This window comes from Enoplosus armatus, chromosome 1 (assembly GCF_043641665.1).
Source record: "Enoplosus armatus isolate fEnoArm2 chromosome 1, fEnoArm2.hap1, whole genome shotgun sequence".
NCBI classification, from domain to species: domain Eukaryota; kingdom Metazoa; phylum Chordata; class Actinopteri; order Centrarchiformes; family Enoplosidae; genus Enoplosus; species Enoplosus armatus.
In genome coordinates, this window is record NC_092180.1 from 11,094,689 (window position 1) to 11,122,361 (window position 27,673).

Consider the following 27,673-nt stretch of genomic DNA (forward strand, 5'->3'; position numbering starts at 1 on the left):
TCGCTGCAGAACAGACAGGCCATATTGTCTGCATCTTCTCACCCATCTGCGGCTCCATATTTGTTTTTTCTTCTCATAGTAGAAATGCACAAAGTAACGTTGCCTTTTCTTTCTCATCAACATTTTTGAGGACGTCATTTTCCTGTTTGAATAAACCTTATTGAAATTGTCAATGGACAAAACCAATCGCGGGTTCAGTGTTTTACCTTCAGTGGAAGTAGCCATGTTGTGACCAGTATATTGATGTAGATGTCGTAAGTTTTGGCCGTGCAGGAAGGTCAGTTAACGCAACATACAGAGTACAAGATGATTAAAAAATTTTGTCTGCCAAGTTTAAGTGTCTCATCCAGATTCCATCACAGGTGTCATGTTTTTGTAGAACATGCTGGTGAACAATGAGGTCGTGCTCGAGCAAAATACACTTGTACAGTTCAAGCGTTTTATGTAACAAAGACAACAGAATAAACAACAATTGAAGGCTCCTTTCAAGTTGTGAATGTAAAACCAATCAAAATGTGTGAAAAACTCCTTACCGGTCACACATGTAGTCAACCTTTGTCTGCACTGCAAACACGTCAGTTTCGTTCAAAGTCGCAGAAATAACTCTATCTGTCTGCGGAAGCTGCTGTTTGGCATGCATAACATCCTCACAGCATCTACTTGCTTCAGCGAAAGTTCAACTGGTGGAATTGGTTTGCATGTTACTCTCACAATCTGCTGCTAAAATGCACAATAGAGCGTTGTACCGTAGCTGGCAGCAAGAAATGCTATGAAAATAACAGATTTAGTTTAAATTAGAGCCCCCTAATGGATCGGTGGCTTGTATGAAAAGTGAGTCTTAAAGATTTCTAAAAGATGTTAAATCATTATGTGACTAGATGTTTTGGATAACAAGCCAGGCGATGTTATGGGGATACATTCATGTGGGTGGGGGGGTCAGTGCAAGTCTTTGGCCATGTTCGTCAGATGAAAAGTAATCGTAGGTTTCAGCCTTAATAGTGCACCGTATGGTCACCTGCACCGCACAAACAACACAGTGAGCAATAGACCTGGGAGCTTCCCAGCAGAGTCAGAGCCTTATTAAAGCAAACAGTTTAACTGGCTTTTATTCTTCTTCTTGGAGCAGGAGAAAATGTTTTCCATCTCAGGCCAAATTTCACATTTTCATTTGAATGCCTCCAATGAATGAATGATTGTGCAGTAAGAGGCACACATGCCAAAACTGGAGCAGTTGGCATACACAGGGAGATGTTTCTGCAATAGGTTTTCTTTATTCCTTTTCAATTAACTTCGAGGGGTTGAGGCTGTGCCTAACAATGAAAGAGACATAAAACATGTTGGGAATAGCGTATCCTTATTTTCCTAAAGACCTGAATTACAGAATGCTGTATTAGTCTACATGTGTCCACTTCTGCCAAAGCTATATGAGGAAAAAAAGCACAGTAATGAAACAAACGCTCTGAGTGCTTTTATGTGCAGTGAAAACCTGTTAATAGGGTCAGCTTTTGCAAGCTGTTTAATGGTCTCCGCTTGTTTGCTGCCAAAGAATGATGAACATTTACTCACCAGTAATTGTTCTATCAAACATGAGGCTAATGCTCTGATTTAAACACATTTCAAGTTAAAAAAAGAAATATACTATCAGACTCTTTGGCTGGAATTGATTCATTGCTGTTCAGAAACACTTTCTTGTAAAGAGAAAGTGAAACAGAGTCAAAGATAATGTTGTGGGCGGGTTTCGAGCAATTCAATTCTGCATAAAGACTTGTGTTGAACGTGTATATTATCTTTCCAATTGCTTTTTGAATTATACTGTAGAAAGCAGCATTGGCATTGTCTTCATTATGCATGTCCTGAGTGTAGTCTCCCACTACACACGAGCAGGCAAGAGCAGGTTTCGTTAGATTTCACATTTCTGTGAGAAAATGAATGGAAGAATTTCTGTGGATCCTGTGAATAATGCTTCAGAGAGTTCAAATTCAGTGTCAAAGATTTTCGGTTTACATAAATTAAAGGAAGATGAAAATAAATTGTTAGTTTAAGCGCTCCAACAAGGTTTGACAATCACAATGGTTGAGTTTAGCTCTGGATTAAAATGACTGATTTGACAAAATCAAACCTGTGCTTGGTCTGTTTTTGCAATTTATCTGTCTTTATTAGAGACATTCCCTCTAAATTAACAAGGGTCTTGGGTAAACATACATGGTGATTCTTAAATTTAAGATACTGCTGTGGGTTATCATCTGCCTCACCATGAGTCTATTAAATACATAATAATTTAATAAACACTTCCAGGGTCCTCGCACGCAACAGTTATGTTAATGCTTCTGTCGTCAAAATGTCTCCTTTGAAAGTGATCTATGTCCCAAAGGGAATAAATCAAATGAATTATATTTACTAGAATTTTATATTATATTCTAGGCTAACATATATATTATTTTAATGTGCACCTGTGCCTCCAATTCTGACAGACAATGAAAGTGGGTCTTTCATACTGAACAATTGCTGTATTTACAGTAAGTTAAAACATGTTATCGTTCTCAGTAGGAAATGAGGCAGTGATGGTACAAGTACGTCCTGTCTTACTGTCACAGAAATCCTCATCAAGTCATGCATCCAATCCAATTATTACATTTCAGTTGGGAGTAAACATCCAGGAGTTGGATTACCAAAATGATGAAATCACTAAAACGGGCAATGGGATAGCAATTAGCCTTAATCATAATTGTAATGGGCCTCTTCAGGCTCAGTTACATTTCTGGGATTGCCAACTTTCCTGTTGTTTAACATGTCTGTGTCTGTGTAAATTACAGATGTAGAGTTTAAAATATGTTGTAAATTACAGAGTAAGAGGTACAATAGGTGTCATCATTCTAATGTGAGGCGACTGTACTGTATATGTATGGTTTGTGCATTTAATCACAGTATGAGCTCACGTTATTGTTCCTGTGCAGTTGCAGAGAGGCTTTTGGTCAAATTGGTTGTGAACTCTGAGAAGAAGCTTTAAAGATGGCATGTAGACATGACTTTTGTCAGATAAGACTCTCTTTTTCTGAGGATTTTTTGCAAGACATGATGTGCGAGGGCGTCACTGCATGTATTTGTAAGAAAGTCAGGTCTACCTCGGGGCTGGAGTGGGCTACACATAGTTTCAAATGTTTGAATGCCATGCTGGCCAACAGTACTGGACTTTGTGTGTGTGTGTGTGTGTGTGTGTGTGTGTGTGTTGAGTCCTAAGAATTAAATACGTTGACATTATCAGCAGAGACTGGGCTGGATTGGAAGGAATGAGATTGAGATGTCACTCCATCCCACTACAAGATAATCTGTACTGACCTTCTGTCGCTTTGGTCCCAAAATGTGTTTGAGTCAGCTCAGACTCTGTAGCCAAAAGAGGCTACAGCACTGCTGAAAGTGGAGGAATTATATAATGTTTTCTCTATCAGTGAAAATAAAGAATATGAGTAATTTATTGCAGACAACAACAACATCTATTATTTATCCCAAAAAAAAGAAATAGGAGAAGGTTTTCAAAAACATCAAAAATGTGTAGGATTAGCAGCAAATGTAGTGTTTGTAAAGTGGTTGTGTCCTTTTCCCTTTGGAGCAGCATATTCCTGTTAGAGCAGAATCTGAGAGGATGGACATCCATTATCTCCGATGCCGTGGAGGTAGGGAGAGGATTATCTGACTCCTGCAGGTTGAGCTGGCATCCCACAGTTTGCAGACATCAAGATCCATCTCCCAACTGTCGATCAGAGTCTGGCGCATGTCTCCATTAGCACCTTGCGGCAGATGTTTTCCATCCACCATCCATCGCTTAGTGTCACACATCCTTAATTGGACATGGTAATTATCCAATCACACAATATTAAGTGTCCTATTTGTGGAAATGCGGTTGCTGAAAATGAATAGTTATTGATTAGCAACACTGACATTCAACTTACTCCTTTTCGCACATTAGCCTAGCATTGATTGCTGGCAGCACTTCCTGTGTGCAATACTGAGAATCGACTGGATTCCTAATGTGCGGTCCAGGCTTGACCATTAGTACCATCCATTATCGCGCTTGCCATCCACAGGCTTGTCACTAAGGCCTGGTGGGAAATTGGCAAGCAGACATGATTGTGACTGTGAGGCAGAAGCTGATTTAGGTTCTCTAGTTTCTGTCAGCAAGCTATTGCATAATTAATTGACTATAACCCATACTGTATGGGTTTGTTGCAGCTTAGAATATATATGTGTTGTGTTATGTGTGCGAGATAGCCTGTTGTTTTGTTTTGTGTCAGCCACAATATGTGCATTTTACAATATGCATTACACTTGTGGATTAAGCCTTGCCTTTAAAGTGTCGAGTCTATTGTTGTGTGTCTTGTGTAATGTTTCTCCTTTACGTATTTTTCACTTAGAAATTAATCGAAATGTCGATCTTTAGCCTACATAGAATATTTATATGTCTCATGGTGGGGCATTATATGTATTTGCTGTAGTCATGGCCCGATTAACCTATCGGGGGGCCGCACCCACTCACTTTGCGCCCTCTTTGCACATACCAGACTGTACATGACAGTCTCATTATACGTCCAGAGACCAGTATGCCTCTGCCGGATAATATTACCCCAGGTTTTCTCTGTGTGAATTTGTTTGATTAAAGTCATAATCCTCAAGATTTCAGTCTTGGTTGATGTGGTGACACATGTGGTTGCTGGTGGTAACTGCAAGTGTGGTTTAATACCCAGAATTCTGTGGGTGGCAAACACTCTTTGAGCAGCTACTTTGTCAGAAATACAACAGAGATGAAACTGGTGTATGCGTTTACAATTCATCCACTGTCCAAAAATTCTGAAAGTGCTGCTGTGACTGCTTCAAAATAAAAGTCAGTTGAATCCTGTTGAAGTGAAACATCAGCAGTAGGAAATGTCCAGCTTGCAGTAAAACAGCTCGACTACGACTTTTTGAGACGATGTTTAAAACCTCTTTTGGTGGATTTTTCCTTTTAGAACTTCTTTTCACACACATTCACTCACTTATATTACTATCATTAGGATTCGTTTTTTTATTCTTTATTCTTTTCAGCTGCTTGCACAGCTGACTGCTCATCATTCTTTCCCCTCTAGTTGCCTTCTTTCCAAATAGAGACCCAGTCAGCTGTGTGCAGCCTGATTTCATTGCTTATACCGGTTGTCCGCACAAGCAATCTCTTTATGTTCTGCATTTATGGGTAACCTGGGCTTGCTGGGGGTCCATAGTTTGGAGGAGATCTATCATCGTAACACAGGTAGGCAGTTTAATAACGCTGCTGTGGACTCCCGAGAAAAGCCAGGCATTTATTTAATGTAACGTGGGCAATGTTGGGGGGCTGACAGATGGCCCAGGCAGGAAAAATGATGTCCTGTTACCTCTTCCTGCTGAATTCATATAGGACGTCTGCCTGGCAAGGAATGTGCTGCCTTAAACTCTCTCTGGGGATGAAAGTGTAAATATAAATGAAGACTTTCAATCCTAATTTCTTTGTGTACATTTTTGGAAATATGATAAACACTATGGGATTATAAAAAGTCTAAATTCTACTGCTCACAACCCGCCCTACTTAATAAAGCCTGCATTAATTCAGGCAGTATATATCACTGGCTCCACATAAGCAGAATTTAACAATCGATCTTAATATTCTGTCTCCCCCAGAATTTATTTCTACACCACTAATAAGCTTTGTCAAGAGTACTTTGGAACGTAATTGTTTTTTCTAATACATGAGGTGTGACATCCCATTATTGCACAGAAGTCTTTAGGAGGTGGTCGGGTGAACAAAACACAGCACTTTGACACTGGAGACCAGGGTTCAAATCCTGCGTCAACACGTCCCTTTTCATGCTTCAAGTCAACATTGACTTTTTCATTATTGAACCAAGACGACGGCCTCTCCTTAACCTTAAAGTCAAAGTTAGAGTGTCGTTATCTTCTGTAATGTGACGTATTTCCAAGTGAAGCGGTATATGTGGTTTAGTTACGAGAGAGATTAAAGGAAAATCCTACAGATGTGATTGGATTGGATATATAATAGGTTAGACCTCAACCACATTCTTACGTTTCCTCATTATTTTGATTTAAAAAATAATATGTAAAGGTAACATGTATCTCCTAATTCAAATGAGTTAGTATATGCATGGAACTGTTTGGAGACAGGATGGTCTGTTTAAATTGACCAATCTTTTCCTCTAAAGCAAAAGCCGAAACACAGAAACCTTTCTTTCACCCTCAACGTCAACTTTATTTTTCCCAAGGGGAAATTGGTATTGCAGCCAGGTGAAACACAGATCACACACAGGCTTGAATATAAAACATAACAAAAATATGCAAAACATAACCACCACACAAGCTCGCATAAAACAATTTGACAGCATAACACAAAGACATCCAGCCATCATCATGCCACCCAGTTAGTAATGATTAAAACAAGAACACCATCACCCACCAATATCATATGGAAGACTGATCATCAGCTGACCCATGAGCATTTGCCACGAGATGAAATTCAATTTGATATTAGTGCTGTCCACCCTCAGTAGCACCATATGAACAAAATAGTGCTTTTATATAAAGAAATACATAATTACATAATGATAGCACAGAAAAATGTCCTTAAATTGCCAAATCCTACACACAGTAGAAAATGCAAGAGCATCAAGAACATGTGACTTGGAAACACATCAGCAGTGTGTTACACATTCCATTTCTTCAATCATAAAACATACAAGCTTTCATAATGTCAATAATTGCCGTCATAATTTGCTCTCATGTTTGACATTCATTTTGGGAACTCTGTACAGTCTCTGCACTATGTATTTTGAGTGTTGCATTGCATTGCATTGTGTGAACGTTACTTCTCCAGCAATTACAGCCGAGTAACATTTCCCAAATATTCGGGGAAAAAGACAGTGTGCTCAGTCCATAATAATAACAGTGGTTGAGTTACTATGAATGTCAAATGGTTTAAACATACCATCCTGCAAATGTGTGAATTTTAGTTCAGGCAGCATCAGCTTTGTCTTTATAGAGCACATTCATTAATAAAACAGGAGGGTCTAAAAAAGAAAAGGTGTCCTGCAACTACAACTCAGTGCTTCCCAAAACAGCAAAGGTGTTTATATTTTGCTTAGCTTTTAAATATTTAAAATGAAATAACAAAGGTCTTTTCACACAAATCTTCATCCTGATATATGGAAAGATCGAATAAAACAAAGTTTAAGCACTCTGAGTTCCTTTTGACGTTTCATTGCATTTAGTGCCCTCAGATGTGTTTGATCTTATGCATAAAATATGCTGCATGTTGGCATAGTCCACATAGCATTTGTCAAGATTTACAGAGGGTTGCTGCAGAATACTTGCTTCCTCTGTGTGCTGGCTGTGTACACCACTTCACATCGATGCTCCTTATTGCGTGGAAAGTTTGCTGTGGCAAGAAGCCCGCTTGTAAATCATGCATATTGGATGAGACATGCAGCAGATGAGCCTGGGCCCTACAGTCAGGCCTAGCATTAATTAAATATCAATTGGCCCTGCTTCCGTACCTCATTTCATGCCACATTCACACCTTGTCTGGGCTTGTTGAGGAAAAGTTAAAATGAAAGTTGTGGCCTTGCAGCTTCATATAATTCATAGCAGTGCCCGGCTCGAGCATCATGGTCTTAACACTGTGAATTCTGACTTGATTTCTACAGGGAGAGCACAAGAACAACTTTAGAGTTGGAATGAAACTTGAACACAAATTTCCAACTACTTAATATGAGAAAAGATTGCAGCTGATTGCTAGTTTAAAGCTTCATGCTGTTGAAATATTGCGTGGGATGGTAAACAAAATAATCTTTGATATAGAACGATTGTGTCATTGTGAGGCAATAATGTAATATGTAGTTTATATGCACCACTGAACATTTACATTTTAAAATAATTCTGAATAGATGCTTAGTGATGAAATATTAGCCTCCTGTCATAAGCAGTGGCTGTGTTTTGCCGCAAGGTTTTCTATATTTTATGCAATGCTGAGTGGTACTATACATGATTTTACAGATTTAAGATTTAACATTAAATTGGGTAAGTGTCGAAAAATCCACACTTCTCTTCATAGAAGTCTTTATGCTTGGATTATGAATTTATTGAACAAATTAACTTAATTACAGTTAATCACAGTATCTTCATAATCACACAGATCAAAGTATTCGTGCCTCTGTAGTGACACTTATATTTAACAGTTTCTTTTGATCTTTATCTTCTCATCACAAAATTATGACAAAGAACGGAATCAAGAACAAGGAACAAGAAAAAAGTATGCTTTCTTTTCTGTTTTGTTGTTTTTCACTTGTGAACGTATGTAAAAGTTTTCTATACAACTTCTACAAACTACCAAATTCATATTTTTTTTTCTTTTCAGACTCCCCATGTGGGCTTATTGTTTGTCTGGGTTTAATTGTCTGAGAACAGCTCCTAAATGCACTGCATTTTAGTTGCTGACGTATAGATGTTAAGCCTTAAAAATTTTGACAAAAAGATGAACAAATCATCACTGTGATGCATGACGTGTTTCAAGAAAGATTTAAGTGTTTGATTGCTGATTTTCATTGTGTACTGAAATACCTGGAAACCAATGGCTGCCTATCAAACATGGCGAGCTTTGGAAAAGATTCAACACTAATGTAAGTATCTAAGATATTTAGAAATATTATACTTTTTACTCATTACATTTACTTGAAACCTTTGATTACTTTGCAGATTCAGATAAATAATACAAAATATAATCAACAAATACATTATGATGTATCATTATGGATAAAGATAATACAGTGTATATAGTAAAAAATAAGCCCCACCTTTACCAGCTGCAACACTGAAGTAATATACATATTAATGCATCAATACTTATATTTCAATATTATAATAGACATTATTCTGAAATGGGCAGCTCTGCATCATGAATGATTTTACTTTTGTTACTTTTATGTTTTGATGCTTTTACTTAAGTAAGAGATTGAATGTACGACTTATACTTGTAACACAGTATTTCTACACTATTATTATACACTATAGTTTTACTTAAGTAAAAGAGCTGAGTACTTCATCACCACTGTATAAAACCTTATGTTCAAAGAAGTCATGGTGCGACTGTGAACCTGGTGAACCAGGCTGAAAGATAAATCCTCCAGTGTCGAGCAGCATCCACACAGAAAGTGAAATCTTCTTATATACACCTACTTTGTTAAAGATTTTCAAAGCTCAGATTTCTAGAAATTAGTATCTATGTATACAGTGTACACATTGTGAGAAAATCTTCACACATGCTCATCTGGGAGATTTGGGAAAGTTCACTAAGATGACATTTATGATGATGGTGTTTACTTCTGAAAGGTTATATTGCATCAAATCCTTAATTATTAGCTAGATTTCTAAAAGGTTTTGGAACTTTTAAAGATGTAAAAGGCTGACCTTAATTGATCCTTAATTTTTCAAATGTCATCACATCAGATTGTTTTAAGCTGGTTTAGCCTCAAAAACTTCAATGAAAAAGTAAAATCAACTCAATAAAAAAAAGCGTAATTGATAGTGTGTTAAAAACACATAAGCTTCACAAAGCTATACAAAAATGCTCATATACTACGTATTAAAGGGATCTTTGTTGATCGTGCAGGATGTTAACTTCCAAGCTGTTCTTGGAGTAATATCTGCCTATTTGTCCAAAGTGAATCCTGTTATTAGTACCGGTCACTGGCAGTAAATTGTCTTGTATTTTATAAACAGTGCTCAAACAAGACATAATGTATTTGACCAGCCTTGGATTTGAGTGTATTAAGCGGGGTTGCTGCTCTCTTCACTGATACTTCATAGAAAGTCAGCAGGCCTGTTCACCTTGGAGTCCCTTTGATGATGTCTAAGGGATTCCCCTAATCCTCGGAGGGTAGCGAAGAGGGCACTTTCTCCCTGCTGAGGGGATGAAGCCACTTAATGGATCACAAAGTTAATCAACCGCAGGGAGAGCCTGACTGAACTGGAGAAATAGGTTGAACCATTAGACTAGAGTCCTCTGGGACACACACACACACACATACACACTCCTGAAACCCAGTAAATAACAAACAGTCAGTTGCCAGTTCATCAGGTACACACGGTAGCTAAAGTAAATGTAATATTTTACCCCATTTATTTCAGTGAGGGTTGACTAAGTCTTGTGCTATTCAATTCAACAGCACTACACACGACATCCTCCAAAATGACCATAGCGTTGAATCAACACGCCTCTAAAACAGTTTCAGTAAAAACTGAACATTATAAGTTTCATGAAGGTAGGATTTATTGCAGTTCTGTTGTCGTAGACTGCATTAGTTTTAGCTAGGTGTACCTAGCAAGCAACTAAAAGTAAATGGGAGCTTTACAATAGATGGCAATAAATGTTTTTATAATAATTATAATGTTTATTTATCAGAACCAGTGTTTTAAAATGCTTTTAAATAACTAAAACAAGGGATACAACGATAAGAATAGAAGAGTAAGACAGGAAAATGATGTAACATATGGAACTATTCATCACAGTAATTCAAAATCAATAGTTATGCTTGACTGCATAGTGTGAACTGTAATGTAGATAATAAAATACCCAAAGGAGGCATTGTGAATATGAATCAAACTTTCTTATTTTATATTAAACCTGTAAGGTCAGTGCAGTTTATACATAGAAATGATCCATAACCAGTGGCTCTAGTTTCTTTAATGTGCATCAAATGCCATTGTAGAAGCCATACATACATCTGTTTTATAAGTGTTCGATTCTGTTAAAGACCCTGAAAAACAATAACAACATCATTTCATCCACTGCAGCTTCACAGTGTCTTGTACTGACAGACGTGACCCTGAAGCCACTCAACACCAGACATTTATGCACTTAGTGATGTGAAGAGTTTGCAGGCTTAAGATGTTGCAAGAGTAGTCCTTTGTATGTGCTAAGACAAGAAATGCAATTCAAATAATTTCTTATTTGTATTCAAGGCAGTCGGATTTGCATATAATTGCCATAATAGTAGCTTAAAAGACGCGCACATCTGTTCTATCAAGCATGAAATGTCTTACTTTATAAAAGGAAACACACATGGGACCAACATGCCCTCTCCTCCTCTCATCTTCTTTTATTATTCATTTATTTATTTACTTACTTATTTTTGCATGCTTAAGTACCCAACACCTTGGCAGTCTTTTTCTTTTGCAGGTTTTCTCAGTAGTAGATCCAAATGCTAACCTGATACCTGTGACTTCCCCATCAAGACTGTTTGAACAGGAAAAATGACAGCATTTGTTGTTTGTTCAGATTCCTAAAAAAAAAAATCTGAATTATGACTCTCGTCTGTCGGGGGGAGCAAAAGTGGAAGTAGTGTGCAAAATCTCATAGGTTGGAGTAGCCCTGTTTGGGACTGTCTCACTGCGTGGGAGATTGTTCTGGATGGTTCCCATAGAAAAGCTTAGAGAAGTGGCCTTATCTTTTCTCTTTGAAGTCTTTTCTCTTGTGAACTGAAAAATACTATTTGAAAACTTTTCAGGTAAAGTATTAATCTCACCTTAGCGTTGCTTGTCAAAGTTTGTGTGGAATGGGCTCATTGTTGCCCCTTGTGGCTGTTTGGGGTAAAAACACCCTCTACAACTGCTGTTCTCAACAACTGTCAAGCCCCAGTGAATGTTTTCCACCCTCCGGCCTCCGGCCCAGGGGGCAGTAATGAGTTACATTTGGCTCACCAATGCGGCGCTGCGCTATGACAACTTACGCAGTGGATGAGACACTCCCAATCAGGGCTACGGTACGGGGGGGGGGGTAGACGGGTCACCAATGCGTGTGACTTTGTGTGTGTATGACACGAGAGACCACTGTTTACTTCTTCAATGACTGCAATCTTTTCTAAACCTTAACCATATCGGTGATATGAACAATCTTTGTAACGGTTGCATGTTAACAGTTTTGGCAGACAAACAATGCTGTGGTGCCAAAAGTAGTGTTTGTGCATTGCAGTTGTACTGCTGTGAGAAACCATTTCCAAGTTACAGAGCTTACAGAGCACCACATTGTTGGATCTGTCTAAAATACTCACACATTTAAGATGATGGGTGACATTTTTTTAGCTGCAGCTTGTTCTCCGGGAGAGTCCATGCTTTGACCAGGCACAGCCATCTTACTTCATTGCGACGCGCTGACACGTTATGCAAATCAACATATATCCATAATCGATGACTTCAATGAGTCGCCCCAGCCTTAGTCATTATTCTTGTGAATTCTCTAAATAAATGCTGCTGAGGAAGGTTCAATCCAAACATGTATATCCTGTTTGATTTGCCGCTACCCTCACTCAGAATGATTATAAATTTCATGATTTTTATTTCTCAAATGTTGCTGCTGTTCATCATAACCCTTTACACTAAACCAGCAGTTACAAGAATCACATATTCCCTCTTCCTTTTGACACTTCAGAGAAATTGCACATAATTACAACTTTCTTTCTTGCTTTCTTTTTCTTTCAAATGAATTTGTTGAAAAACACTTGTTTTTTACTGTTATACCAGAGAAGAAACTGACTGATTTTTAGAGTAGAGATTTTTTTTTAGAGAAGTGCAAACTCAAATTTAACTCCACTGAATACATTTTGGACGAACTATCATCAGGGCTCCATCAATGTTTCCTCTCCTATTGATTTACCAATCACCAATGAATCCCTCAAATGACCTGTGTGACAGAGGACATGCGGAGTCAAACAAAGCTCTAGCTGTTTTGTAACCTCCTCGCTCCTCAGCAGCTTCCACGAGATCTTCATCTTCAGTGAGGCGAGCAGCTATCAGTGGCCTAATCACCCATGAGCAATTCCACAGCTGGTCTGATGAATTTGGGCCAAGCCTTTTGGTGTGTGATCCCAGGGAATAAGGCTCAGAGCTGCCTATGTTTATCTAAAGGTTAATGGAAGGTTAATAAGAGATGGAACAGTGCAAATTCAAAAACCTTATTATGCAAATTGTGTTTTCTGGATGGAGTAATATCTGGTTGTTACGTGGTCATGCTAATTAAGTGATCGTCTCTGCACTGCTTAAAACACAGCCACCTTTGAGGTATAATTTAAGGACAAGAACTAATTCTTTAGGAAGCTGACATGAGCCAATTACTCAAATAGTGAAATAATTCATCATCGAGGTGTTTCATTATAACCTGTCGAACTGATGTTGAGCCGCTTGGCTTAGCAATCTCCTTCCTGTAATCAACTCTTTTCTGACTGTTCGTGCATGTTTTATTATGTACACAAACGTACACCAGTGCGTTCCCATTGGTTGCTGATGCGGTTAACGTCATGCTGAGCTCAGCATCTACCCCGTACATAATGCTGCGAGGCTCATTCTCAACAATCGTCACAAATAGACCCAGACGGAAAATGATATCCTCGTCAAAATAAGCATTCCCTCATCATTAACTGTTATGTTATATGTGATTGAAAGGAAACCAACGGCCAAAGAATGACCGTCCTTTAAAGTCCCTGAAAACATGGTTTCAAATCCAAATCTTCTCTGCAACATAAAATATTTATGATTAGCCAAGCAACAATCAGAATTAAATATCCTTAGTTGTTATTTATTAAGAGTTTAATGATCAAAATCTCAGCTAATCTTCTTCATCAAGACTGTGTTGGTGTGGTTTGATCAGATTTGATTGACAGTGGCCTGGCAACATCAGCAATCACACAAATGCCATCACGTCTTCACATGTTGCTAAATAGTAAGTGGTGCACGGAAATACATGACATCACCTTTTTCCAACCAAGCCCCGCCCACCTCAAACCAGTTAGTCTTGTCTCGTGAAATAACCGAAATTGTGGTAACAGAAAACTTGGTGTTCCTTTGGGGCTCCATCACTCAGAAGAAGCAGGTGACTGAGGAAAAAAAAGCTTTTCAGGGCCTTTAATGCTGCCATTCATAGTAGTTTGACCTTGTCCTGTTTATATGGCGCAAGAGGTTGTTAGTTTGCTGTTGCATGAAGTTGACTTCAGTGAGGGTTAACTCCGAGGATATGAGCTGCTGCTGGTAAGGAAAAAGAAGGAGACAGAGAAGGGCAGGCTTGCAGAGACCTTTACCAGTGCATGTCAATTTGATCAGGCGAGTATGTTTTGTTTTCCTCAGTGGAAAAAGGAACTGGGCATGAAAAATTGAACACATCCCCTCCTTTTGTTAACACTCTCTGACTGCATCTGATACAATATTAATGTGGGTTGTTTTGAGCTTGTATTTTATCACTCGCCGGGAATGAACACAAGAGATGACGTTTTCTTGCTTTGGCCCACTAAATTATTCCCATTTAGGTTTAGGCAACAATACCATATTATATTGCCATTAATATTTTGTGTCATTCAGTTCACAAAATGTCAAAAAATTGTAAAAAAAACAAAAGAAAAGGGTCAAACGATTAATCGATTACCTAAATAGTTGCAATTATTTTTCTGACAATTGATGAATCAACTAATCCTTGCTGCTCTACAAACTTCATAGACATAACTGCTTTATTTTCAGGCTGCACCTACATCTACAGTAAACAAATCAGCATTTAGAAGCCTCATGTACAATAAGGAGCCACAGTTCTCATGTATTAATGTCCGTTTATGTTAAGTTTTGTACATTACCTCAGATTTGACACCTTTTCTAATATTTACAGCTCATGCGTTCAGTGATTTTGTGCCTTATTTGCCTCTTTATGTATGTAGTTTTCTCTGTGACACTCCAAATTTGTGGGAACAGGTTTGTCCAAACCGCAGTCTGCTAAGAAAAAAGGTGTGGACACAGAGTGGATGCAGAGCTTTTAGTTTTCCAAGCTGATTTGTATTCTGCCTGTGTGTGCAACCTGAGAGTGACTGACTGGCGGTCAGAGCCCAGTATTGACTGCTCTGAGGATGTAATAGAGGCTGGGGTGATGGGATCCAGGACATGAACACTCTCACTGTGGCATGTGCAGCAGAGCTATACAGGATATAACCAAGGCACTTAATCATCTTGCTGGCTCCATGCAGAGAAGCACTGGGCTCTGTGTTTTAGAATAATGCTTCTGCCTTAAATTAGATTCCATTGATCCTGCTTTTCTCTGTAATTGCACAAACAGGATGGATGCTGGCTTTATTGGGGGTCAGACCAGACATTTGAAATACTTAAGCTTTAAGTACAGAAGGTAAAGTAAATCAGACAAAAGGCAGGTTGACCTGATTCAAGGTGATTGGACTATTAAGGGACTGTCAGACAATGTTTATCGTAGGAGAGATCAAACTTTTGTCTCTGTTTTAGTTATTTAAAACCTTCCTGGACAAACATTTACTAATCATTTTACTTTGCTCCACTGATGTATTCTTAATGTAATTACTCCAATGTTAATGCAATGTGGTTAATTAACTGTGCTAGATAACTTCACATGATGGCAGCCATAGAAGGCAGCAATAGATCTGTTTGCTTTAACTCCTCTACCCAAACAGTCATGTGATGTGTTGTCAGTAAACACAGTATGTTTGTGTTTACCAACCTGGCCAGTCTATGATTGCTTTTCAGTAAGGGTTAAGAAATACCATCAAAGAGTCCAGCTGTCTCTGGACTGAGCTGCCACTCTCTGCTGACAGTTAGACATGTCTTCTTATTCACTTTATGATATGATGTTGTTATAAACAGAGTACGCGTCTGCTTTAAAAGATCAGCTTGGTGATATCCAGTATTTAGCGTATTGCAAACAAATCTTTAATAGTTTATGTATTTTCTGTGTAGCTTGTTCCTCTGATCCAAAGACCTCCATAGTTGTCCAAAACTATTGAAAACACATCAGCGAGCCACACACACTGTACTTTCCTTTGAGTCAATCACACATACACTGGCCTGCTGCCGTGAACACTCACTAGTGCACCCAATGGGTATTAATGAGCCACTGAAAATAGTCCTCAACAAATGCGCTATTGACTATTTCAACAGTGCTTTGAGCTAAATGCTAATGTTAGCATGCTAATATAATCCCAGTGACAATGCTAACATGCTGATGTTTAGCAGGTATAATGTTTACCACGTTTGCCATCTTACTTAAGCGTGTTAGCATGCTAACATTTTCTAATTGGCTGATTTTGTTTTGTGGGTGCTATAGCATACCAAGTGTATTTTTACTATTTTCACCACAAGTGTGTGATCCCTCAGATTTGTTTCTCGTTAATGAATCGCACCAATTCAGGTGTTGCACACTGATACTGCCTCCTCCTTTAGCACTGCCAAGAAGTGATTATGTCAACACTGAGAAAGAGAGAGCATTCACGGTGGATCAATCATCATAAACTGGCTATTCATTAACTGTAATTGTTATTGTGCAGACGACGCAAATTAATGAAATTGTGCAAAATGGTATGATTTTTGTGCATAAAGAGTTAATTTATTCCATTTCTCTGGGCGTCTGAATCTAATTGAAAGGGGATGTCGTCCCCAGCTCAGAGCTATATTCAATTGTTCTGCCGGAGAATGGGAGCACTCAGCCTTCCCTCCAAGAGGTCTCAGGTGGTTTCTCTTTTTCTAGCTTCTCTCCTCAGTTGATCTCATTCTTGTGTAAACAAAACAATTCTTGGGGAAAACAACTAGCTCAGAAATATGCATGTGTCTTTTTATTTACACGTATCCTGCTTGTCATGCTCTATATGCCATACATAGATTGGGCTATACACTGATCATTAGAATTCATTTTAAGAAGCTGTGCAGCGCACACCATAAGCTTGCGAGTGCAGTGAGTACGTAAGTGAGAACGTGTATGTTGATGTGTCTATGTGGGTTTCAAAGTGTGACTGGGATAATTTAACCCATCCCATTCTCAAGGCCCTCTGTATCATCACCTACGAGGTCATAAAGTGAAGGGTTTCTAGCAGAGCTGTTGGGTGCTCTTGCTGTCAGGACAAAGATATTGGTTTGCGATCAGTCCGGCTGATGATGAAGCACTTGTTCAGGTGAAATCTGCAACCTCACAGGCAGCTAAAACAAGACATAAACCTCTTCTTCGCAGACATGATGACAGCATACACCCGTCTTAGGCTGTCTCATTTGATGGGCAGGATAGGGGACAGAAGCATCTGTTTTGACACAGACATTTTTCTATTTGTGTCGCATGATAGAGACAGGTTCCAGAAATAGGCTCCTTCTTCAGAAGCCCTTCCCGGCAAGATTAATGGTGATACTGGAAAGGACGACAACATGGTGGAGTTTGTGTCAGGCAAACTCTTGAACGCTGTGTGTATCAGATTCTCAACAATAAGGACTTAGTTAGTTTAAATGCAAATTCCAAAAACACATCTATTGTCACACATGTAGACTTTTTCTTCATGTTGTGAGCCATGACAAGACAAATCACAATATAAATATGGAGATAAGGTGGTCATCATAAAAACAACTTTGAAAAAAGATTGTGTACATAGAGTTTATACTAAAGATATAGCTACTAAAATGGACAAATGAAGAAATCTTGAACATCATGCCAGACAACATATTTTAGATCTTTTTAATTGCGATGTTGTGAGAGGACCTCAGGTGAGTAAAAACATTTCCAAGTGGTAGCCTTACTGAACGTGCTTTTATTGGCTGTAATGAATCATGAAGTCAGACAAAAACAATACACAGGGGCCTGTCAGACTGAAATTCAAATCAATATGGATCAGACTACGTGCCATTTATTACGTTGTTAGTGTGCCCACATACTTATTGCTGACCTGCTATTCAATAAATCTGACCCTAATAAAAGTGATAATGTTCAGTTTTTGTTTTAATCTGTTTTAGAGAGGTGTTGATTCAACAAATTTTTAGGCTGTAGACAAAATGAACATTGTGAAAAACCTCCAAGTTTCGACAACTTCTTGACTTTCACTTGTTTCTGCCTTTGTCAAACATTTGTAATTGGACTTTTGTACAATACTGGTACACACAACAAAATATTGCAAAATCTGTTTCTTTTCATTGCTTCCTTGCTTTAAAAACAATTTACAACATGATACAATAGCATTACAACACACACATTAGCAATTACTCCCCCAACCAGAACAGTTTAGTCAACATAATGTGTCATTATCAACAGCAGCTGCTTGTAGAAGACATATTTGTGATTTGTGGCATGATTTATCACAGTGTTTTTCACCATTGTCTCGTGTTTCACTCCTTTCTTCCCAATTTCTTCTGTTATCTGTTTTAGTTTTGTAGCAACAGCAATTGTCGTCTGTGTGTGCAAAATAGCTGTTCGTCTTGAACTACATACGATTTAGCAATTGTGAAATCACACACTGTTGGTGATGATGCTAAGGAGGAGGTGCAAGGAGGCACACACACACACACACACACACACACACACACATTTATACACTCCCATAGACAGGCTACAATGGGATCTCTAGACTTGTTTCAGTACTATAAGAACTTCTGCTTCAAACAAAAGCTGTCATCCATCATAGTATTAATGTTGGATTCTTATTTAGGATTAAAATGTACTCAAAGATCTCCTTTGAGACTGGATACTGGGGTATTATTTACTCACCTTCTTACCATAAAACTATATATAAATGTTTAGGAAAAGAAAGATTAGAAAATGTCATGCACTTGCTTGCTTCTTTTTAATATAATGCTGGTGTAATCCCTCTAACTTTACGTGTTCACACCAGACTGAAGAAAAGATTCTACAGCTTCTCTCAGGTTCATTTCTCAAGTTTATTTCTGGCAGCAGGCAGTCTAATAACGCTGTCAAATAACACAGAAATCAATGTGGTTAAATGGTGGTGAAGCTCCTACCCCAGGCGGGAGTCGACAGAAACTGAAGGGTCTCAGCGCTTCCACAAAGCGATTGTTTAGTTTTAAAAACAAAATAACCCCACTGGAAGCCTTTTCCGAAAAATCTACAGTGTCTGATATTTGTGTTTATCATAAAAAGCCATGAACCAATTTTTATTCAATTGCAAAGACTGGCATGATGACAAATAAGAACAATCCTGTCAAAAGTTAATAACCAGAGGTGGGAGTAATTGTATATTTGGACAAGTACAACTTTGGGGTTCTGGTAGTATACTTCAGTATTTCCATATTGTAAGACTCATTTTTCAGAGATACATACTGCATTTTTTCTCCTACTACATAAATATGAAACATATATTTACTAGTTATGCAGATTAAGATTTTACATTAAACATGAGGCATTCTAATAAATATAATATATAAAAAATTTCAGGTAAAAATCTTGTTTTGGGGTATCCTGGTGTTTGATTGGTTAATGTAATCGCAATGTTCTCTGTTCGATTCCAGTTTTCGTTTCTTGTCTCTCTATACCTTCATACTGTCAAATGCCAAAATGCCTCAAGACAAAATGCCTCAAAAATCCTTTTTAGAAATCCTGTAGGTTGTTACCAAAATGTCAACAACATTGTTTCAGCTTAATGACAAGGCCTGTTTGATATGATCAGGATAGCATTTAACACTAACCTTTTATCCTAAAACAACAGAGGCTCAGACTGTCACAAAACACTATTCATGTCACCTTCTGTGCAGTTTGATTTAAATTGTGATGAATTTTACAACTTAACTACTATACTGTTTTCAGCACCAAGCTGGAATCTCCAGAAAGTGATAGAGGATGAGCTGACAATTTCCATGTAAGATACGTCTCCGTAGTAATAACAGTGCTAAACTACAAGACTAGAAGCTGTAACGAAGTTAGACAAACTTGAGCTGTTTGCACATGCAGCTCTGAATGCTGACCGTTTGGTTATCACACAAAAGGCCCTTTCCATTGCTGCAGTTGTTTTGCAGTGTTTTTTCCTGGTGCACTTAGTGTGGTATTGATCATTGTTAGTCCAAGTCCTCAGGAATCAGCTTCTATTGATTTCACTTCAGTTGTAAGTCTCTCTTTCTGACCTATGTCTCTTTTCAGACCAAGCACCTTTTCAAACATCCTAACCTGTCTGCTGAGGGTTTACTAAAACATGTCATTACTGCACACTTTCCAAGCAAATTCCTAAAATCATTTGTACTTTGATCAAAAAAAACCCTGCCAGACCACTATAGCTATTTTCAGCCATTAGCTGTTGGAGACTAAATTAGCTATGGCCTGACACACTGCAGTAGCACAAGAAACATGTATGCTCTGTTGGGTTGTCATATTGAGGATGTAGTTATGCTTTTAGAGAGGTAATGTGCTCCTTCGCTTGGACCTTCATTATCATTCATAAACAGAACCCACTTATAGCCAGAAGATTCTGCAGTGATGATGGTTATTAATAGCTACAATGTAGTCAGAGTCGATACTGTGTGTGTGTCTGTAAGATATTAAGTAACATGTACATGTCTGGCATGTCTGTGTTTGTAATTAAGTATGTGTGTGCCAAATGAAGAGACCTCCATTACTTACATGTTAGTTTGAGAATTAATATTTTATTTTTAATGCACAGTTTTGATGCTACATTGCAAAATCTTTATCCCAACCAAGTCTCAACCTTCCCTCATCCGATTGTGCTTGCATGTGAAATCTCATAGTGTCCCAATACAAAACTCTGAAACGTTAAAAGAGTGATGTGTCTTCCTAGAACAATTCAAATCACTGGGTTAGGGTTAGGGTTAGTTTCCATGTTAAAATCCTTAAAAAGGCATCTACTCTTTCTAGCTCATTAAATATTCTACCACCACCATATTGACGCCATCAATATGTAAATTGTGTTCATTTCTAAAGTTTTCCTGCTGGACACTAGATGCCTCCTACTTCACTGTAAAGTCCATTCTCAGAGTATGTGCATGGCAGCTAGAAGTTTCAAATTGGATCAGGATTTGCTTCCAAACTATTTGTGATGCCACAGATCATCCCCATAGACCCAAAATTTTCACTGAGCACAAACTTCCCATAGTCTGATGTGTTGATTTTGTTGATCAATAATGGGTACTCCTTGATTTGACATTTTCAGCTTAAATCAGTTGCTACAGTTTTCAAGATGCCATCTATGCATGCTACATGCGTGGCACTCCTGATGTCTGATAAACATTGTCAGGTAGGTTAATAAGAGGAAATTTGTTTTCTCATGATAACAGGTTGATTGTCTCGTTATCTCGAGATAACAGCCCGTTTTATTAACAATAATGAACAACATAAAAAAAAACAATCGCAATCATGGCCGCTCTTGGTTTCCGTATAACTTAAACGATTAGTCGATTATCTAAATAGTTGCTGTTTAGTTTTCTGTCAATCAACTAATCGATTAATCGACTAATCGTTATAGCTCTACATTCATGCACAATAAGCAGTTCCTCAAATATACTTAAACATTATTATTGTTTTCTTTTAATTAATAATAAATTGTTTTTTTTTATCCTTGCACCTATAAATAACATTTCATTATTTTTAAAAGTCCAACCTCATGTCTATGACTTTGTTTGAAGTTTTATTTTCTCGGCATGAGTTGCTTGGTGTTTCCTCCCCAGTTAAAATAAAAAGGTGGTTTCAGTAGTGCAGAATTTATTCCTCTGAAAGATACATTCTGTCTACAGCTTGTTGCTGCATTAGAAACCTTGAAGCCTCAGTAAGAAGAATTGATTAAGGTGTTGAAGTTCAGTGCTCTTGGGTACAAAACTCATACGGACTATCTGTGAGCTGTAGACCTTCAAATAGCTGTCCTGGGGACTCCTCAGTAGTGAATCAATTGGCAGTTAATTCCAGGCCACACTCAGATGCTTCAATGGTAGCTCATGTATGGGCCTCTACATGTAGAAGAGAAAGTTAGTAACAAACTAATATAAAATATTTCTACATTAAAATGTGGTGAAATCTGCAAGTTAGAAATCAAAAGCGGCCATTCATAAACTTTAATTTTACTGCAAACAATGAGATTAGATTAGATTAGATCAGATTAGATCAAATGAGATTACATTGTAATGATCCTCTGAAGTTCAGCCATTAGTGCAACAAGTAATTGTTGTGGATCCCGCTTTGGGGAAAGGAATTACAGGCTATTTCTGCTGCACCACAAAAAGTGGAACTGAAGTCCACAGAGTACAAATGGCCACTGCACCTGGTCCTGTTTATCTGCTAGTAAGATAAAGTTTGATAACAGAGGCTTTGTAGACTCTGAAAGGGTCTGGGTTAGACTAATCCTACCCATGACAGACTTATGACCCTTGGGCCTAAGTGAGAAACTCGAAAGTCCTGGAGCAGCAGGTCATCTATCTGGGTTCAGCTTTACTCCTTCCCTCTGGGGATGAACCATGATGGAGTCTGAGGTACACTGAGGTAACACCAGCAGGGGTAAAGAGGACACTATTTCACTTAGGAAGGGACACTGAATGCCCCCCTCAACACTTGAGGTCTCCATAGAGATGTGAGCAGCAAGATAGAGGTTGACAGCCAATGTGGTGCAGTTGTCTGAATTGATATCTGTTCCTGTTAAGGTGTAATTTCAAAGGCCTAGGCAATTGGGAGTGTTTGAGTCCAGGCGAGTCTATACTGTGAGGGTTAGAGGAAAAGCTAAGCTGCTATTCTTAAATCTTTAAGTCACTATCTCATATACTAAATGTCCAGTATCTTGTCTAAATGTTGTCCTCACACTTGCACTAACAAGGAACTGTGAGCTGTTGAAGGCAAAACCAAAATTAACAAATTACCTCGCTGAATAATCACCTAATCTCCCCTTATCCAAACCTTTTCTACAGTGTCAAAGAAAGAGTCAAGCTGTGATGGATTGACAGCAACTTACTTGTAAGGGCTCAGTTTGACTGGGTTTAATGATGCACCCCTCAGTCACAGTAAAACCAGTGTGAGGAACCAGAGGGTGACTATGGGATAGTGTTGACAATTTCTGCTCTGTTAACATACAGTATGTTATTTAGATAGAGTATTCACCTGTTAGCACTAATATGGTAATAAATAATAGATTTCAGCATAATCAAAGTAAGAATTATATCACTTAAGCATAATTGTTTAAATAATGTCGTGAAATAATGTAGGGACAAAATGGCAGCAGTACATGCATTATGAAAAGCAAATGTTTGAATATGTAATTTGTAATGATGGCCGCAACAGAACGTGACAAAATACAACGCAAAATCACATTAACAGCAAATACATACTGATGGAATAGAATATGCAGAACAGTGAAACCACTGCAATATATGTTTCTAAAATAGGGGAATTGTTTCAGCTCTTCAGGATGCTCCTTCCCTAATTTTGTAGCCCTGATAACAAAGCCAAATTTGGTCAATTTGAATCTGATTTTCCCTGACATCTGGCTACAGTCAGAACCATACTCTAGAAGGTTAAAATCACTATAATTTGGACCTTTTCCAACTCATTCTTTAAAAGTGTAAATCGAGTTCTTTGAAGTTGGATTTTTGTCGGATTTCTGAAATTCGACTGCTGCTCGTTGTGATAATTTGATTGTACGTTTGGTACTTTTTTAGCAAAACCAGTCAGGATCATGAGGTATAAAAGTGATATAAAGCAGCCTGTCATCTGCATGGAGGGAGTATGTGTTATGTGATTATTAATGATGTGACCCAATGGGAGCATTTAAAGAGAAAGAAGCATTAGACTTGATTAAACTAGATTAGATTGACCGTAGTAGTTCGCCTTGTGTAGAATGCAGAGTAGAGAATGAGTTAGGAGCTACCAAGTGGGACGTCCTGCTGGCCTAGTGGTTAAGACGCATACCTTATAACTGCAACGTCACCTGGTGTGATTCTGGCTGAGGACCTTTGTGCATGTTATACCTCTCTCTCTCTCTCTCTCTCTCTCTCTCTCTCTCTCTCTTTCTCTCGCACTCTCTCTTTTCTGTCTATACATCTTCTTACCATAAAATTAAAGCAAAATACCAAAAAACTAAACTTGAATAGGACTAACTGAGCACCTTAGAGTACATACTACCACACAATTCAGAGCAGAGCCAGATATAACAGTTTTTAAAATCAATTTACAGCCGTCATGATCCTCAGTGGTAAATGTCACATTTCCCTGAATGTTAAATACAAAAAAAGATATTGGTCACTTTAAGTACCATCTAAGAGGCTCTGCAAACTGGAATCTATACAGAAATTAAAAGAAAAAGATTTCACTAACAGTTTGTAATGACCAAGTGTGCGTTCAGCCTTGACACCTCGGCACAAACACTTTGACACAAAGGAGCACCCAAGATGCTCTCTGCTGCACCTCTGGGGGACGGGATGGAGGCTGAAGGTGCTCCATAGTTGCATCAGCTCACTATAAATGAGCAAACTCCCCTAATAGTTTAGTTGGATATGTGTAAAGAATTGTGGCTAAAGTTAGAAATATGAGAAAAAACACCAAACCCAAATACATGAGTTAGTTCAAAATGTTTAGGGAATGTTGTAAATCTTTGAGGCAATTGGAATTGATTGACTGGTTTATACTCAGCTTCATTCAATCGTGATTTTAAAATTTAGTTAAAATGACATTTCCTTTAGCAAGACTGTTACATCTGCACCTGTTAATTTTATTCAACAATGAATTGAATGAATTTATCAACAATTAATTGATCCTTCGTGCAACGTACGCCATAGACCTCCATTATTATAAATGTATTGAAACACAAAAATGAGCCACACTGGGTGACGTCGTCCTTGTAGTTTATTTTGAGTCAATCCCACATATACTGTCCTGCTGCCATTAATACTCATTAGAGCACCACATATGTATTAATCTACAGCTGAAAATAAGTAAGGCTTGCTTAAAACCACAATGCCTTGCTGCTGTAGGATATTTCTTAACCTACTTTAAACAATGAAACAACTTATTTCTGACCCATTTTTAAAGATTTACATCTTCAATAGGATCGAATGGACTTAGGGCTGACTGCCAAAGACATGGGAGAGAAGCCAGAAAGTATTGAGAGACCGACTGACACACTGTTGATTTTGTTGTTTTCATGGGATTTGTTGACAAGAAGACAAATGTAGAATAAATCAACCTTGTCCTTTAAGTTAACCTGGCAAACAGTAATACCCCTTCCATGATGTTATATTGATAATGAGCATCCTTCTGACTGGCGTGTTGGTTTCTGCTCTCTCATCAGTGAGTCCAGATGTGGCCGGTGATCACAAACATCATCATCATCATCATCATTATCCACCTGCCGAAGATTCAGAAATGGAGGGCAGATCCAGGAGCCTCGGACTGACTGGAGCCATCTGGGTCTTGATATTGCCTTGCTTACACTTGCTCCTGGCCTTGTAACAGCTGCCTTTTTGCAGCATGAAACTTTCAAGACTTGATTTCAAGCTTATTTATCCAGAAATGAAAGGGCCAGTGGACGTAACGAGCTCCAATATGTAATGGAGCACCATTTCCACACAGTGCAGGACACGGTAGGAGTGAACACTAATGATCGTGTGGAAATTATGAGACACTGTGGCTTATATGTAAGACAGCATTGGTTCAGCTTTGCAAATATTAATTCTTTTTTTATCAGTTACCTGGCATTCATTAACACTAATAATGACTTATTTATAACAGCCAATGTCAAAACTAAATACAGCATATGTTGTAAAAATTTGGTATTAATTTAATTGCATTTCTGCACATAATATATACATGATCTGTAGATATATAAGTATTAATTTGCTTCTGCATATCACACTGTAATGCACTCTACACAGTAAAGGTTGTACTTATTTTAAATGTGGTTTTACAACTGCTGTGAAAGGAATCAAGTAATATAAAAGGTTACTGTTGATGTTGCATTTGAAATAGAAAAAAATCAGTCTCCACAGCTCTTTCAGTTGCAATGTTTGTACAAGCCCAAATTAAAATGGCCTGTTATTCTTATACCATCCTAAGAATCCCTTCTGTGTATAAACCTATGTTGTTTACAGTTTTTTATACAAAAGTGCTCCAGATTGTGCTTGAAATCATTGTAGAAAACCAGTAAGCTCTCAGATATGTACTGTATGTTCCTGTGCAAATAGGAACAAAACATTATATGAGACATCTGCTTCTTTTCACTTCTTCTTTTCACTTGTAATAGCTGCCATACTGTCCAGAGTCCATTGGTTAATTGGCATATTGCAATTGCAAAATTGACCTGTTATGCTGCTGCCGCTGAGAGAAATGGTGAAAGGAGGGGAGTGGGCAGGTGGAAATGGGGGGCAAGTAAGAGAATTCATACTCCTCTCTTCTTTAGAAATAGATTAGTTTCCTTAGGAGTCTATTATCATCTTTCAAACTCAATCCTCCTCTGCCAGGATGGGAGCCGATAGCTCCTGGAGCCACTGTTGAGGAAGAATCCAATTGCTTCTACCTGCTACCTGACTGCATACTGCTGGTGTGTTGCTGGCAGGTTTCTGAGCAGAGAAAAGTAACATGATTTGTTTCACATATGCCATGCCTATCTGGTCAATGACTGAGAGAGAAAAGTACTCAACGCTGCCGAAATCGGTTCTTTGGCTCACATGTGCTGGTGAACTACTTGTAGAAAAATATAATAAAAATATAATCTTTTGAGATGCTGCAGAAGCCAAAATGATGCTCTTTATAACCAAATTTCTCTTTTCATATACAGCATATTTCAGTGTATACATACACACCACAGAAATAAACAAGAAAAACATTAAAGCTGCTACTGTACATAGATTGCAGTCTAAACTGACACATTAAATTAGGGCAGAAAAAAGCTTTTCATTTTCCATTCAAAGTTACAATCTCCTCAGGTACCCTGTTTGATCATATATGATCATATTTTAAAAGCCTGCGACCTTCATCACACTGCGGTTGTCCTTAAGCATGCATAGCAATTTTGGCATTAGTCATTTTCACCTTTTAATATAGCAGGTTAGACTTTTATCATGATATAAAGTCAAGGCTGTTTGAGCATCAGAACCACTTGAGTAGCTTGGAGCTTTTCCCACTACAGTCTCAAGGTTTATAAATGATAACTTTGAGATTAATTATACTCATTATTTCTTACTGTACTTTGAATTTAATGTCTTGTATATGAAGCTTTTTGAGATGTGATTCCCAAATGACAAAAGTCAGTGCTTAACAACCTTAATACATTTGTTTAACTGCCTAACAAGTCACGACTGCTTCCCCAAACCAATTATATCACAGGTTGGCACCATTAAAGTCAATGCTATTGTCATTTGAACATGTTGATGACACTGTTAAAAAAATAGTGTTCAGTCTCTAACTAGATAGCAGGCAGCAGGCACAGAGACAAAGGTGCCTTCGGGCTAAATATAGATGTCAGGTTGTACTGGTTCTCTTGTACTTAAAGGAAAGAGTTCAACTCGATTTCTTATGTGATTATTATTGCTACATATTGAGAGTTATCCAGAGGAGGGAGAAAAGGGGCCAGATGCTAATGATGAGGAGGCCAATGTCAATGATGTGCACCTACATCCAGACAGGTGTCACCCTGTGGGAACTGTGTCAGAATTTATATATAATGGCCTTTAAAGAAAAACTACTTTTTATTACAACTTGGGTTTTTTTATTTAAATTTTTTTTTACATAGCTCAACGTCCTTTTACGGAATGACACCCCTGGACTCTTTGTGGGGGGATCCCCATGTGTTCCCAGGCCTGCTGAGAGATGTATGATGTTTTATTGTGGCTTTAAAATGATGAAACCGTGAGTCATCACTATAAC

The 27,673-nt window shown here is 38.1% G+C and overlaps 1 protein-coding gene across 1 annotated transcript in view; it reads left to right on the forward strand.

Moving 5' to 3' along the window:
* The window catches only part of gpc5a (glypican 5a), a 108,030-nt gene extending 82,178 nt beyond the window's left edge, over positions 1-25,852 (forward strand). The window contains exon 9 of the mRNA XM_070907189.1: positions 25,101-25,852. Coding sequence (XP_070763290.1) covers positions 25,101-25,261 — 161 coding nt within the window. The 3' untranslated portion in view covers positions 25,262-25,852. The remainder of the gene's footprint in view (positions 1-25,100) is intronic.
* The last annotated feature ends 1,821 nt before the right edge of the window (positions 25,853-27,673 follow it).